This window comes from Sebastes fasciatus, chromosome 13 (genome assembly GCF_043250625.1).
Source record: "Sebastes fasciatus isolate fSebFas1 chromosome 13, fSebFas1.pri, whole genome shotgun sequence".
NCBI classification, from domain to species: domain Eukaryota; kingdom Metazoa; phylum Chordata; class Actinopteri; order Perciformes; family Sebastidae; genus Sebastes; species Sebastes fasciatus.
The window spans coordinates 34,435,289-34,450,484 of NC_133807.1; the positions used below are offsets into that span (position 1 = coordinate 34,435,289).

General features: G+C 44.8%; 1 protein-coding gene across 1 annotated transcript; it reads left to right on the top strand.

The window, feature by feature from the left end:
- The first annotated feature begins 265 nt into the window (after window positions 1–265).
- LOC141781396 (keratin, type I cytoskeletal 50 kDa-like) lies at window positions 266–13,795 on the top strand. Its single transcript, XM_074657125.1, has 9 exons — window positions 266–1,163; window positions 3,014–3,096; window positions 7,829–7,985; window positions 8,169–8,330; window positions 9,974–10,099; window positions 11,009–11,083; window positions 11,819–11,967; window positions 13,528–13,644; window positions 13,684–13,795. The coding sequence occupies exons 1-8, from the start codon at window positions 690–692 to the stop codon at window positions 13,616–13,618; spliced, it is 1,317 nt and encodes a 438-aa protein (XP_074513226.1). The 5' UTR covers window positions 266–689; the 3' UTR covers window positions 13,619–13,644; window positions 13,684–13,795.
- Window positions 13,796–15,196: the final 1,401 nt, after the last annotated feature.

The window sequence follows — 15,196 nt, forward strand, 5'->3', positions numbered from 1 at the left end:
GGATCCAGTTTGATGAGTTCTTTGCGTCATCACACATCATTTTGTGTAAATCCTAATTTTGGTAATAATTTCTGAATGTTTCAGACGACTCATTGAAGCATGGATAGAGTCCGTTCTCTAGGTAACTTCTGCTCTGATTTGATGCTTTATGAAGATAAACCGTGTGTCGACAGGTCTGAAGGTGTTTCTCGTTGCTAGTTTAGAAAGTGAGTTTAGATTTCTGTCTTGTGATTACAGTTGATGTGAAGCTGTTATTATCTTTAACCCTTCGCTCACATTCCCTCTGACTGTATAATTATCCGCCCACGCTCATTCCTTCAGTGAAACTGACATTTAGTAGATGATGTTTTGATTGGCTGAGCTTTGGCGTCCCCGCCGCTGCTCACGGCTTCGTCCTCCTCGCTAATTACAACCCAAAGGTTGCAGGAAGCCGCAGGTCCTGCAGACCTTTGGTTGGTAAACAGAACCCGTCATTGTCACACAATTAAGCAGCATTAAAGGTTACATATTTCCCTGACCATCCCCGCCACACCTGCACATACCTGGCTCCCCGTCTCGCCTCGCCCGCCGTCATGCCATCAGCTCGCTGAGTGATTGGCGTGTGTTTGGCTGCAGGAGGGTTAAATAGGAGGGCGAGAGTCCTGCAGCTCCTCACTGTCCTCTCTGTCGTCTCGCAGCAGGAAGACATCATGATGACTTCAGGCTTCTCCACTCGCAGCTCGATGAAGAGCTCCGGCGGCTCCTACATCGGCAGCGGCGGCGCTGGAGGTATATCCTTCATGAGGGCGGGCAGCGTGTACGGAGGAGCAGGAGGCAAAGGGGTCCGCATCTCCTCGTCCTCCATGGGTGGAGGTGGCGGCATGGGGGGAGGCTACTCGTCCTCCGTCCGCTACAGCGTCTCCGGCGGCGGCGGCGGCGGCGGCGGCGGCGGCGGCGGCGGCGGCGGCGGCGGCGGCGGCGGCGACAGCCTCATTGGCAACGAGAAGTTCACCATGCAGAACCTGAACGACCGTCTGGCCTCCTACCTCGCCAAGGTGCACTCTCTGGAGAAGGCCAACGCCGAGCTGGAGCTGAAGATCAGGCTGTTCCTGGAGAGCAAGGTCGGCCCCAGCACCCGAGACTACAGCGCCTTCTTCGCCACCATCTATGACATCACTGCCAAGGTAATCCTCCTCATCCTCTTCCTCTTCCTCTTCCTCTTCCTCTTCCTCTTCATCATCCTCACAGGTGACGTGTGCAGCTGTGAGGATGTGATGTTTTATATGAATCAGTGAGCTCATGTTAGTTCTCCTCCAGCGTTCATAGAGGAACATCTCCACCAAATCATCTCACACGTAACCACGTAACCACGTAATCACATAACAACGTAACCACGTAATCATGTAATCACGTAATCACGTAATCACGTAACCACGTAATCACGTATAAATGCTACGATAAGAGATGATGACTTAGTATAAAAAGCAAGAAAGACCATTGGTGGGCGAGGGGGGAGTTGGATGGGTCCAACAAACACTGACATTTTAACCAGGAGATCATTGTTGATCGTTGTTTTTTTACGTTAGTGACGTCCGTCAAGTGTCACATGTTTTTTATTGATACTTGTGACGTGTTTTCCGTAATTGTTTCCATACATGTTGTACTTAGTTTATGTACTTATTTTAAGCCCAACCATGACGTTTTCCCTTACCCTAACTAAATGCTTTTCTTGCCTGAACCTAAGTTAGTTAAGTCCTTGCCTGAACAGAACCGCACACAACGTTTGCATGGTGTGACACGCGGAATGTCCATGTAATGTTGTGTTATTTATACACCGTCCCGAAAGACTGGATGGGCGATACGATACAAAAACAATACAGTTAACCATGTTACGATTCGATACAGTTCGATACAGCACTACTTTGATATTGTCTGATTCTATATGTTTCAATTCAACTTATTGCATAGTATTTCCATGATGCCATAGACAAAAATTAGACAATGTTGACACCATCTATTCATAGTTCTCATTCATGTAACTGGCGCAGAGCCCTGGAGGGCCAAACACCATTCCAACATGGCTTCTGACCCTACTGGGAACTCCATAGAGCTAGCCTGCCTTTTTTATTTTCTACATTTCTCTACAATATTCTATGTATGTATGTTTGTGTATCTTAGACTCTTGTATTGATTGTCCGACATGTATTGGATCATTTTTACACCCCAATTAAACAGGCATCTGAAGGGCATTTACTGTATTCGTATCGTGTAAGATAAATGTTTGTCTCCAAACATACCTATGAAAGCACAACAATGTTATATTGGGTTAGACTGAGCACCAGCAACTTTGTAGCATCACGTCACAGTGACGTCATGATGTCACAGTGATATGATGATGTCACAGTGACGTGATGATGTCACAGTGACGTCATGATGTCACAGTGACGTCATGATGTCACAGTGATATGATGTCACAGTGATGTGATGATGTCACAGTGACGTGATGATGTCAGTGATATGATGATGTCACAGTGATGTGATGATGTCACAGTGATGTGATGATGTCACAGTGACGTCATGATGTCACAGTGACGTCATGATGTCACAGTGATATGATGATGTCACAGTGACGTGATGATGTCACAGTGATATGATGATGTCACAGTGACGTCATGATGTCACAGTGATATGATGTCACAGTGATGTGATGATGTCACAGTGACGTGATGATGTCAGTGATATGATGTCACAGTGATGTGATGATGTCACAGTGATGTGATGATGCCACAGTGATATGATGTCACAGTGATGTGATGATGTCACAGTGACGTGATGATGTCACAGTGATGTGATGATGTCACAGTGATGCGATGATATCACAGTGACGTGATGATGTCACAGTGATGTGATGATGTCACAGTGATGTGATGTTGTAACAGTGATGTGATGATGTCACAGTGATGTGATGATGTAACAGTGACGTGATGATGTCACAGTGACGTGATGATGTAACAGTCATGTTGTACATGTACAGATCCAGGCCGCCATCAGGCTGAACGGAGCGATCCATCTCAGCATCGACAACGCTGGGCTGGCTGCAAACGACTTCAGGATGAAGTGAGTCACAGAGACACACACCGTAACACACACCATAACACACACCGTAACACATCGTAACACACCGTAACACACCGTAACACACAGTAACACACCGTAACACACCGTAACATACCGTAACACCCAGTAACACACCGTAACACACCCTGTAACACCCTGTAACACACCGTAACACCCTGTAACACACAGTAACACACCGTAACATACCGTAACACCCAGTAACACACCGTAACACACCGTAACACACCCTGTAACACACCCTGTAACACACCCTGTAACACACCATAACACACCCTGTAACACACCCTGTAACACACCGTAACACACCCTGTAACACACTGTAACACACCGTAACACACCCTGTAACACACCCTGTAACACACCGTAGCACACCGTAACACACCCTGTAACACACCGTAACACACCGTAACACCCTGTAACACACCGTAATACACCGTAATGCACCGTAACACACAGTAACACACCCTGTAACACACCGTAACACACCGTAATACACGTAACACACCGTAACGCACCGTAACACACCCTGTAACACACCGTAACACACCGTAATACACGTAACACACCATAACGCACCGTAACACACCGTAACACCCTGTAACACACCGTAACACACCGTAATACACGTAACACACCGTAACGCACCGTAACGCACCGTAACACACCCTGTAACATACCCTGTAACACACCCTGTAACACACCCTGTAACACACACTGTAACGCACCGTAACACACCGTAACACACCCTGTAACATACCCTGTAACACACCGTAACACACCCTGTAACACACCATAACACACCCTGTAACACACCCTGTAACACACCGTAGCACACCATAACACACCCTGTAACACACCCTGTAACACACCGTAGCACACCATAACACACCCTGTAACGCACCGTAACACACCGTAACACACCCTGTAACATACCCTGTAACACACCGTAACACACCCTGTAACACACCGTAACACACCCTGTAACACACCCTGTAACACACCGTAGCACACCATAACACACCCTGTAACACACCCTGTAACACACCGTAGCACACCATAACACACCCTGTAACACACCGTAACACACCCTGTAACACACCCTGTAACACACCGTAGCACACCATAACATACCCTGTAACACACCGTAACACACCCTGTAACACACCATAACACACCCTGTAACACACCCTGTAACACACCATAACACACCCTGTAACACACCCTGTAACACACCCTGTAACACACCGTAACACACCGTAACACACCCTGTAACATACCCTGTAACGCACCGTAACACACCGTAACACACCCTGTAACACACCCTGTAACACACCCTGTAACACACCCTGTAACGCACCGTAACACACCGTAACACACCCTGTAACATACCCTGTAACACACCCTGTAACACACCGTAACACACCCTGTAACACACCGTAACACACCCTGTAACACACCATAACACACCCTGTAACACACCCTGTAACACACCCTGTAACACACCCTGTAACACACCGTAACACACCCTGTAACACACCGTAACACACCCTGTAACACACCATAACACACCCTGTAACACACCATAACACACCCTGTAACACACCCTGTAACACACCCTGTAACACACCCTGTAACACACCCTGTAACACACCGTAACACCCTGTAACACACCGTAACACACCGTAACACACCCTGTAACACACCGTAACACACCCTGTAACACACCGTAGCACACCATAACACACCCTGTAACACACCATAACACACCGTAGCACACCATAACACACCGTAACACACCCTGTAACACACCGTAGCACACCCTGTAACACACCGTAGCACACCATAACACACCCTGTAACACACCGTAGCACACCATAACACACCCTGTAACACACCGTAACACACCCTGTAACACACCCTGTAACACACCGTAACACACCGTAACACACCCTGTAACACACCGTAGCACACCATAACACACCCTGTAACACACCATAACACACCCTGTAACACACCCTGTAACACACCGTAACACACCCTGTAACACACCCTGTAACACACCGTAGCACACCATAACACACCCTGTAACACACCGTAACACACCCTGTAACACACCCTGTAACACACCGTAGCACACCATAACACACCCTGTAACACACCGTAACACACCGTAACACACCCTGTAACACACCGTAGCACACCATAACACACCCTGTAACACACCGTAACACACCCTGTAACACACCCTGTAACACACCGTAACACACCGTAACACACCCTGTAACACACCGTAGCACACCATAACACACCCTGTAACACACCGTAACACACCGTAACACACCCTGTAACACACCGTAGCACACCATAACACACCCTGTAACACACCATAACACACCCTGTAACACACCGTAACACACCGTAACACACCGTAACACACCCTGTAACACACCGTAGCACACCATAACACACCCTGTAACACACCGTAACACACCCTGTAACACACCGTAACACACCCTGTAACACACCCTGTAACACACCGTAACACACCGTAACACACCCTGTAACACACCGTAGCACACCATAACACACCCTGTAACACACCGTAACACACCGTAACACACCCTGTAACACACCGTAGCACACCATAACACACCCTGTAACACACCATAACACACCCTGTAACACACCGTAACACACCGTAACACACCGTAACACACCCTGTAACACACCGTAGCACACCATAACACACCCTGTAACACACCGTAACACACCCTGTAACACACCATAACACACCCTGTAACACACCGTAACACACCATAACACACCCTGTAACACACCGTAACACACCGTAACACACCCTGTAACACACCGTAGCACACCATAACACACCCTGTAACACACCATAACACACCCTGTAACACACCGTAGCACACCATAACACACCCTGTAACACACCCTGTAACACACCATAACACACCCTGTAACACACCATAACACACCCTGTAACACACCATAACACACCCTGTAACACACCGTAACACACCGTAACACACCCTGTAACACACCGTAGCACACCATAACACACCCTGTAACACACCATAACACACCCTGTAACACACCATAACACACCCTGTAACACACCATAACACACCCTGTAACACACCGTAACACACCCTGTAACACACCGTAACACACCGTAACACACCCTGTAACACACCGTAGCACACCATAACACACCCTGTAACACACCGTAACACACCGTAACACACCCTGTAACACACCGTAGCACACCATAACACACCCTGTAACACACCGTAACACACCCTGTAACACACCCTGTAACACACCGTAACACACCGTAACACACCCTGTAACACACCGTAGCACACCATAACACACCCTGTAACACACCGTAACACACCGTAACACACCCTGTAACACACCGTAGCACACCATAACACACCCTGTAACACACCATAACACACCCTGTAACACACCGTAGCACACCATAACACACCCTGTAACACACCATAACACACCCTGTAACACACCGTAACACACCGTAACACACCATAACACACCCTGTAACACACCGTAACACACCATAACACACCCTGTAACACACCGTAACACACCGTAACACACCCTGTAACACACCGTAGCACACCATAACACACCCTGTAACACACCGTAGCACACCATAACACACCCTGTAACACACCGTAACACACCATAACACACCCTGTAACACACCGTAACACACCGTAACACACCATAACACACCCTGTAACACACCGTAACACACCATAACACACCCTGTAACACACCGTAACACACCGTAACACACCCTGTAACACACCGTAGCACACCATAACACACCCTGTAACACACCGTAACACACCGTAACACACCCTGTAACACACCGTAGCACACCATAACACACCCTGTAACACACCATAACACACCCTGTAACACACCGTAACACACCATAACACACCCTGTAACACACCATAACACACCCTGTAACACACCATAACACACCCTGTAACACACCATAACACACCCTGTAACACACCGTAACACACCCTGTAACACACCCTGTAACACACCGTAACACACCGTAACACACCCTGTAACACACCGTAGCACACCATAACACACCCTGTAACACACCGTAACACACCGTAACACACCCTGTAACACACCGTAGCACACCATAACACACCCTGTAACACACCATAACACACCCTGTAACACACCATAACACACCCTGTAACACACCGTAACACACCCTGTAACACACCCTGTAACACACCGTAACACACCGTAACACACCCTGTAACACACCGTAGCACACCATAACACACCCTGTAACACACCGTAACACACCGTAACACACCCTGTAACACACCGTAGCACACCATAACACACCCTGTAACACACCATAACACACCCTGTAACACACCGTAACACACCATAACACACCCTGTAACACACCATAACACACCCTGTAACACACCCTGTAACACACCCTGTAACACACCGTAACACACCATAACACACCCTGTAACACACCATAACACACCCTGTAACACACCCTGTAACACACCGTAACACCCTCCTCCTCCTCCTCCTCCTCCTCCTCCTTTTCCTCCTCCTCCTCCTCCTCTTCTTCCTCCTCTTCCTCCTCCTCCTCTTCCTCCTCCTCCAGGTATGAGAACGAGCTGGTCATGCGTCAGTCGGTGGAGGCCGACATCGCCGGTCTGAGGAGAGTTCTGGATGAACTGACTCTGAACCGGACCGACCTGGAGATGCAGATCGAGGGTCTGAAGGAGGAGCTGATCTTCCTCAAGAATAACCACGAGGAGGTGAGAGAGCTCCACAACACCTCCTCCAATAACAATAATAAGTATTGTCCTGAGAGGACCGGGTCCTGGGAGGACCGGGTCCTGGGAGGACCGGGTCCTGGGAGGACCAGCAGCAACAACCAGCTGTTTCTGGGGACTGTGTTAATGTGACACCACTCACGTGTCTCTGCCGTCTCTCTGCAGGAGCTGCTGGCGATCCGAGGACAGATGAGCGGCCAGGTCACCGTGGATGTGGACGCCGCTCCGGGACCAGACCTCAACAAGATAATCGCCGAGATCCGAGAGCACTACGAGACAATCACCACCAAGAACCAGAAAGAGCTGGAGGCCTGGTTCCAGACCAAGGTAACGCCGTGACATCACTTCCTGTGGACACAGAGAGTCCCACTGTGTTGTCTTCATGTGTTCCTGTCTTTGTGTCCTCGTGTCTCCCTTGTCTCTGTGTCTTCCTGTCTTTGTGTCTTTGTGTCTTCCTGTCTTCCTGTCTACCTGTCTTCCTGTCTACGTGTCTTCGTGTCTCCTTTGTCTCTGTGTCTTCCTGTCTTCGTGTCTCTGTGTCTCTGTGTCTTCCTGTCTTCGTGTCTTCGTGTCTCCATGTGTCTTCATGTCTCTGTGTCTCCGTGTGTCTTCATGTCTTCATGTCTTTGTGTCTCCGTGTGTCTTCATGTCTTTGTGTCTCCGTGTAACTTCATGTCTTTGTGTCTCTGTGTCTTCATGTCTTCATGTCTCTGTGTCTCCGTGTGTCTTCATGTCTTCATGTCTCTGTGTCTCCGTGTGTCTTCATGTCTTCGTGTCTCCGTGTGTTTTCATGTCTTTGTGTCTCCGTGTGTCTTCATGTCTTCATGTCTCTGTGTCTCCGTGTGTCTTCATGTCTTCATGTCTTTGTGTCTCCGTGTGTCTTCATGTCTTTGTGTCTCCGTGTGTCTTCATGTCTCTGTGTCTCCGTGTGTCTTCATGTCTCTGTGTCTCCGTGTGTCTTCATGTCTTTGTGTCTCCGTGTGTCTTCATGTCTTTGTGTCTTTTTGTCTCCGTGTGTCTTCATGTCTTCATGTCTTTGTGTCTCCGTGTGTCTTCATGTCTTTGTGTCTCCGTGTGTCTTAATGTCTTTGTGTCTCCGTGTGTCTTAATGTCTTTGTGTCTCCGTGTGTCTTCATGTCTTTGTGTCTCCGTGTGTCTTCATGTCTTTGTGTCTCCGTGTGTCTTCATGTCTTTGTGTCTCCGTGTGTCTTCATGTCTTCATGTCTTTGTGTCTCCGTGTATCTTCATGTCTTCATGTCTTTGTGTCTCCGTGTGTCTTCATGTCTTTGTGTCTCCGTGTGTCTTCATGTCTTTGTGTCTCCGTGTGTCTTCATGTCTTTGTGTCTCCGTGTGTCTTCATGTCTTTGTGTCTTTGTGTCTCCGTGTATCTTCATGTCTTTGTGTCTCCGTGTGTCTTCATGTCTTCATGTCTTTGTGTCTCCGTGTGTCTTCATGTCTCCGTGTGTCTTCATGTCTTTGTGTCTTTGTGTCTCCGTGTGTCTTCATGTCTTCATGTCTTTGTGTCTCCGTGTGTCTTCATGTCTTCATGTCTTTGTGTCTCCGTGTGTCTTCATGTCTTCATGTCTTTGTGTCTCCGTGTGTCTTCATGTCTTCATGTCTTTGTGTCTCCGTGTGTCTTCATGTCTTCATGTCTTTGTGTCTCCGTGTGTCTTCATGTCTTCGTGTCTCCGTGTGTCTTCATGTCTTCATGTCTTCGTGTCTCCGTGTGTCTTCATGTCTTCATGTCTTTGTGTCTCCGTGTGTCTTCATGTCTTCGTGTCTCCGTGTGTCTTCATGTCTTCATGTCTTCGTGTCTCCGTGTGTCTTCATGTCTTCGTGTCTCCGTGTGTCTTCATGTCTTCATGTCTTTGTGTCTCCGTGTGTCTTCATGTCTTTGTGTCTCCGTGTGTCTTCATGTCTTTGTGTCTCCGTGTGTCTTCATGTCTTCGTGTCTCCGTGTGTCTGAGCAGTCGGAGGCTCTGAACAAAGAGGTGGTGACTCAGACGGAGACGCTGCAGACATCCAGGTCAGAGGTCACGGAGGTCAAGCGGACGCTGCAGGCGCTGCAGATCGAGCTGCAGTCGGCGTTGAGTCTGGTGAGTGGACTTCTACTGAGGTTCTACTGAGGTTCTACTGAGGTACTACTGAGGTTCTACTGAGGTACTACTGAGGTTCTACTGAGGTACTACTGAGGTTCTACTGAGGTACAACGGAGGTTCTACTGAGGTACTACTGAGGTTCTACTGAGGTACTACTGAGGTTCTACTGAGGTACTACTGAGGTACTACTGAGGTTCTACTGAGGTTCTACTGAGGTACTACTGAGGTACTACTGAGGTTCTACTGAGGTACTACTGAGGTACTACTGAGGTTCTACTGAGGTACTACTGAGGTACTACTGAGGTTCTACTGAGGTACTACTGAGGTACTACTGAGGTACTACTGAGGTACTACTGAGGTTCTACTGAGGTACTACTGAGGTACTACTGAGGTTCTACTGAGGTACTACTGAGGTACTACTGAGGTTCTACTGAGGTACTACTGAGGTACTACTGAGGTTCTACTGATAAATAATTTTTTTTGTAAACAGTTAAACTATTTAAAAAAATAGCTTAAATGTTAAAATGAATAAAACAATATCTAAATTCGAATTTATACACATTAAATGTATTATTATTATTATTTATTATTATTATTATTAATAATAATAATAATAAACAATTACTTAAAAAATGCATTACATAAAATGAATTACTTGTAGAGCATTGAAAATACAAACTTATATTATTATTATTATTATTCAATAATATATATTTTTAAAAAATACAAAAAATGAATTACTGGTAGAAAGGTGAAAATACAAACTTATTATTATTCATATAATTATTATTGTTCAATAATGTAAATTTTAAAAAAAAGTATTAATTAAACTGAATTACTGGTAGAACGTTGTTTCAGCTGAGAAAGTAAATAAATAAAATGTTGAATATTTGTGTGTTTGTGCAGAAAGCATCTCTGGAGGGAACTCTGGCCGAGACTCAGAACCGCTACGCCATGCAGCTCAACGGCTTCCAGATGCAGGTGAGACACCCGTTGACCTGTAACCCGTTACCCTGTAACGCGTTCACCTGTAACCCGTTCGCCTGTAACCCGTTCACCTGTAACGCGTTCGCCTGTAACCCGTTCGCCTGTAACCAGTTCACCTGTAGCCCGTTCGCCTGTAACGCGTTCGCCTGTAGCCCGTTCGCCTGTAACCTGTTACCCTGTAACGCGTTCACCTGTAACCCATTCACCTGTAGCCCGTTCACCTGTAACCTGTTCGCCTGTAACCCGTTCACCTGTAACCCGCTCGCCTGTAACCCGCTCACCTGTAACCCGTTACCCTGTAACCCGTTCGCCTGTAACCCGTTTGCCTGTAACCCGTTTCACCTGTAACCCGTTCACCTGTAGCCCGTTACCCTGTAGCCCGTTCGCCTGTAACCCATTTCACCTGTAACCCGTTCACCTGTAACCCGTTCGCCTGTAACCCGTTCACCTGTAACCCGTTCACCTGTAACCCGTTACCCTGTAACCCGTTCGCCTGTAACCCGTTCACCTGTAACCCGTTTCACCTGTAACCCGTTCCCCTGTAACCCGTTCACCTGTAACCCGTTCACCTGTAACCCGTTACCCTGTAACCCGTTCGCCTGTAACCCGTTCGCCTGTAACCCGTTCACCTGTAACCTGTTCGCCTGTAACCCGTTCGCCTGTAACCCGTTCGCCTGTAACCCGTTCACCTGTAACCTGTAACCCGTTACCCTGTAACCCGTTCACCAGGTGACCTGCCATGAGGAGCAGCTGGTCATGCTGAGGACCGACCTGGAGAGACAGGGACAGGAGTACCAGATGCTGCTGGACATCAAGACCAAGCTGGAGCTGGAGATCGCCGAGTACCGGAGGCTGCTGGACGGAGAGGGAGTTGGCAGGTCAGTACTCAGAAGTATTCAGTATTCTAGTAGGAAGTACTAAGTAAATATCAAGTAAGTCATTAGTAAGTATTTAAGTAGGCAATAACATGTAATTAAGCAGTAAGTACATAGTGGAAAGTAAATATATAGCTAGAAGTAATTAGTAAGTAACAGGTAGTTAAGAAGTAATTGAGTAAGTAATTAAGTAGTAAATAAATAAGTAACCCTGTGTTCCCTGCAGAGTGCAGAAGTTCTGAAATACTTCATAAACAGAAAATATGTTAACTGAGTGAATAAAATCTGAAATAATCAAAATAATGTGAGCAGTGTATAATAACAATCACACTAGTGTATAATAACAATCCCAGCAGTGTATAATAACAATCACAGCAGTGTATAATAACAATCACAGCAGTGTATAATAACAATCACACTAGTGTATAATAACAATCCCAGCAGTGTATAATAACAATCACAGCAGTGTATAATAACAATCCCAGCAGTGTATAATAACAATCACAGCAGTGTATAATAACAATCACAGCAGTGTATAATAACAATCACACTAGTGTATAATAACAATCCCAGCAGTGTATAATAACAATCACAGCAGTGTATAATAACAATCACAGCAGTGTATAATAACAATCACAGCAGTGTATAATAACAATCACACTAGTGTATAATAACAATCCCAGCAGTGTATAATAACAATCACAGCAGTGTATAATAACAATCACAGCAGTGTATAATAACAATCACAGCAGTGTATAATAACAATCACAGCAGTGATTAATAACAATCACAGCAGTGTATAATAACAATCACAGCAGTGTATAATAACAATCACAGCAGTGTATAATAACAATCACAGCAGTGTATAATAACAATCACAGCAGTGATTAATAACAATCACAGTAGTGTATAATAACAATCACAGCAGTGATTAATAACAATCACAGCAGTGTATAATAACAATCACAGCAGTGTATAATAACAATCACAGCAGTGTATAATAACAATCACAGCAGTGATTAATAACAATCACAGCAGTGTATAATAACAATCACAGCAGTGTATAATAACAATCACAGCAGTGTATAATAACAATCACAGCAGTGTATAATAACAATCACAGCAGTGTATAATAACAATCACAGCAGTGTATAATAACAATCACAGCAGTGTATAATAACAATCACAGCAGTGATTAATAACAATCACAGTAGTGTATAATAACAATCACAGTAGTGTATAATAACAATCACAGCAGCGTATAATAACAATCACAGCAGTGTATAATAACAATCACAGCAGTGTATAATAACAATCACAGCAGTGTATAATAACAATCACAGCAGTGATTAATAACAATCACAGTAGTGTATAATAACAATCACAGCAGTGATTAATAACAATCACAGTAGTGTATAATAACAATCACAGCAGTGTATAATAACAATCACAGTAGTGTATAATAACAATCACAGCAGTGATTAATAACAATCACAGTAGTGTATAATAACAATCACAGTAGTGTAATAGAGCTCACCTTGATGATGATGTGTTCTTCATCAGCTCCTCGTCTTCGACCACCGTGACCCGGCGGACGGTAACGGTGATGGAGAAGGTGGTTGATGGAAAGGTGGTCTCCTCAATCACCTCATAGGACTGTTGAGCTGCTGCCAACAGACAATCATCATCATCATCATCATCATCATCTTCATCTTCATCATCATCATCATCATCATCATCATCATCTTCATCATCATCGTCGTTGTTGATGTTCACTGATGTTGAACCAATAAAACCAGAGTCCTAACAGCCTGCTGTGTGTTGGTGTCGTCCTGTTATGTACTACAGACATGATGAAGATGTTTCAAGGTCTTTCAAGGTCACAACAGTTTATAGAAGTACTTTTGATTTTAGTTTTGATTTTTCTATTTGATTTATTTTGTAATTTGTTCTCAGAGTGTTTTCTAGCTGTTGTTTTAATATTTATCAGGTCAAAGTTAACGTGATAATAACGTGTTAACGCTAATTCATTTTAACGCCATTAATCTCAACGGAGCTTGTGATTTTTCGGTTTTAGCATCTCAGTTTTAAAAACATCGATTTCCCCCAAAAGGGGGCGTGGCCATGATAGCCTGCTGTGGTCCGATGCTTCTCTAGAACCAGAACCAGAGTCTGGTTTGACCCTTCTGGGCTGCCGTAGAAACACGGAGGACTCTGTGAAGACGACCGCCTGCCTCTGGAGATATAAACGGATCATTCTGAGCTAACGGAAACACAACGACTCTCATTATCAGCTGATTATACACCAAAGAAAACACAGTTATGAATATTATATTACATTCTGATAATAGATCCCACTGAATGCTGCACACTGCTCCTTTAAATGGAAGTACCAATACCACTAAATACCCCATTACAAGTAAGAGTACTGCGTCCTAAAAGTATTAATGACTAAATATACTGAAAGAAATATATATATACTACTACTACTATGACCAGCAGAGGGAGGTGTTGGTTGATTTAAAGGAACTCTAGTGGAGATCAGACGGATCGATGTGATTTAATCTGATCAGTGTTGAAGCAGTTCTAAAGATATATATACATATATATATATATACATATATATATATATATATATATATATGTATATATATATATATGAAAAAAAAGAAAAAAATGTAAGTGGCTGCTCAAGACTTTGATGATAGTTTTGTGTTTAAATGAATATTTTTGCACTATTTGAAATCAATCTTTATCCTGGTGATATCAGAGCCCTGACAACATTAAATTGTGAAACCACAATATGACACCAAATGTCCTCTCCATTCTATCTCCTCTCATCTGTCAAATATATTTCAATTTGGAAGTATGGATACTAAGCATTTTTATACATTTCTCAACTAGCTTGCAGCCAGATTAAAAAAAGAAATTTTGGTGCAACAGAGGCAGAAAATGATGGAGGTGAGAAAGTGATCCATCTGTTTCGTGGTCAGTATATATATATATCTATACATATATAGATACATATGTATAGATATATCTATACATATTTATATATGTATATATATATATATATCTTTAGAACTGCTTCAACACTGATCAGATTAAATCACATCGATCCGTCTGATCTCCACTAGAGTTCCTTTAAATCAACCAACACCTCCCTCTGCTGGTCATAGTAGTAGTACTACATGCTGCAGTAGTACTTTGTGAGAGTAGCTGTAGTAACAGT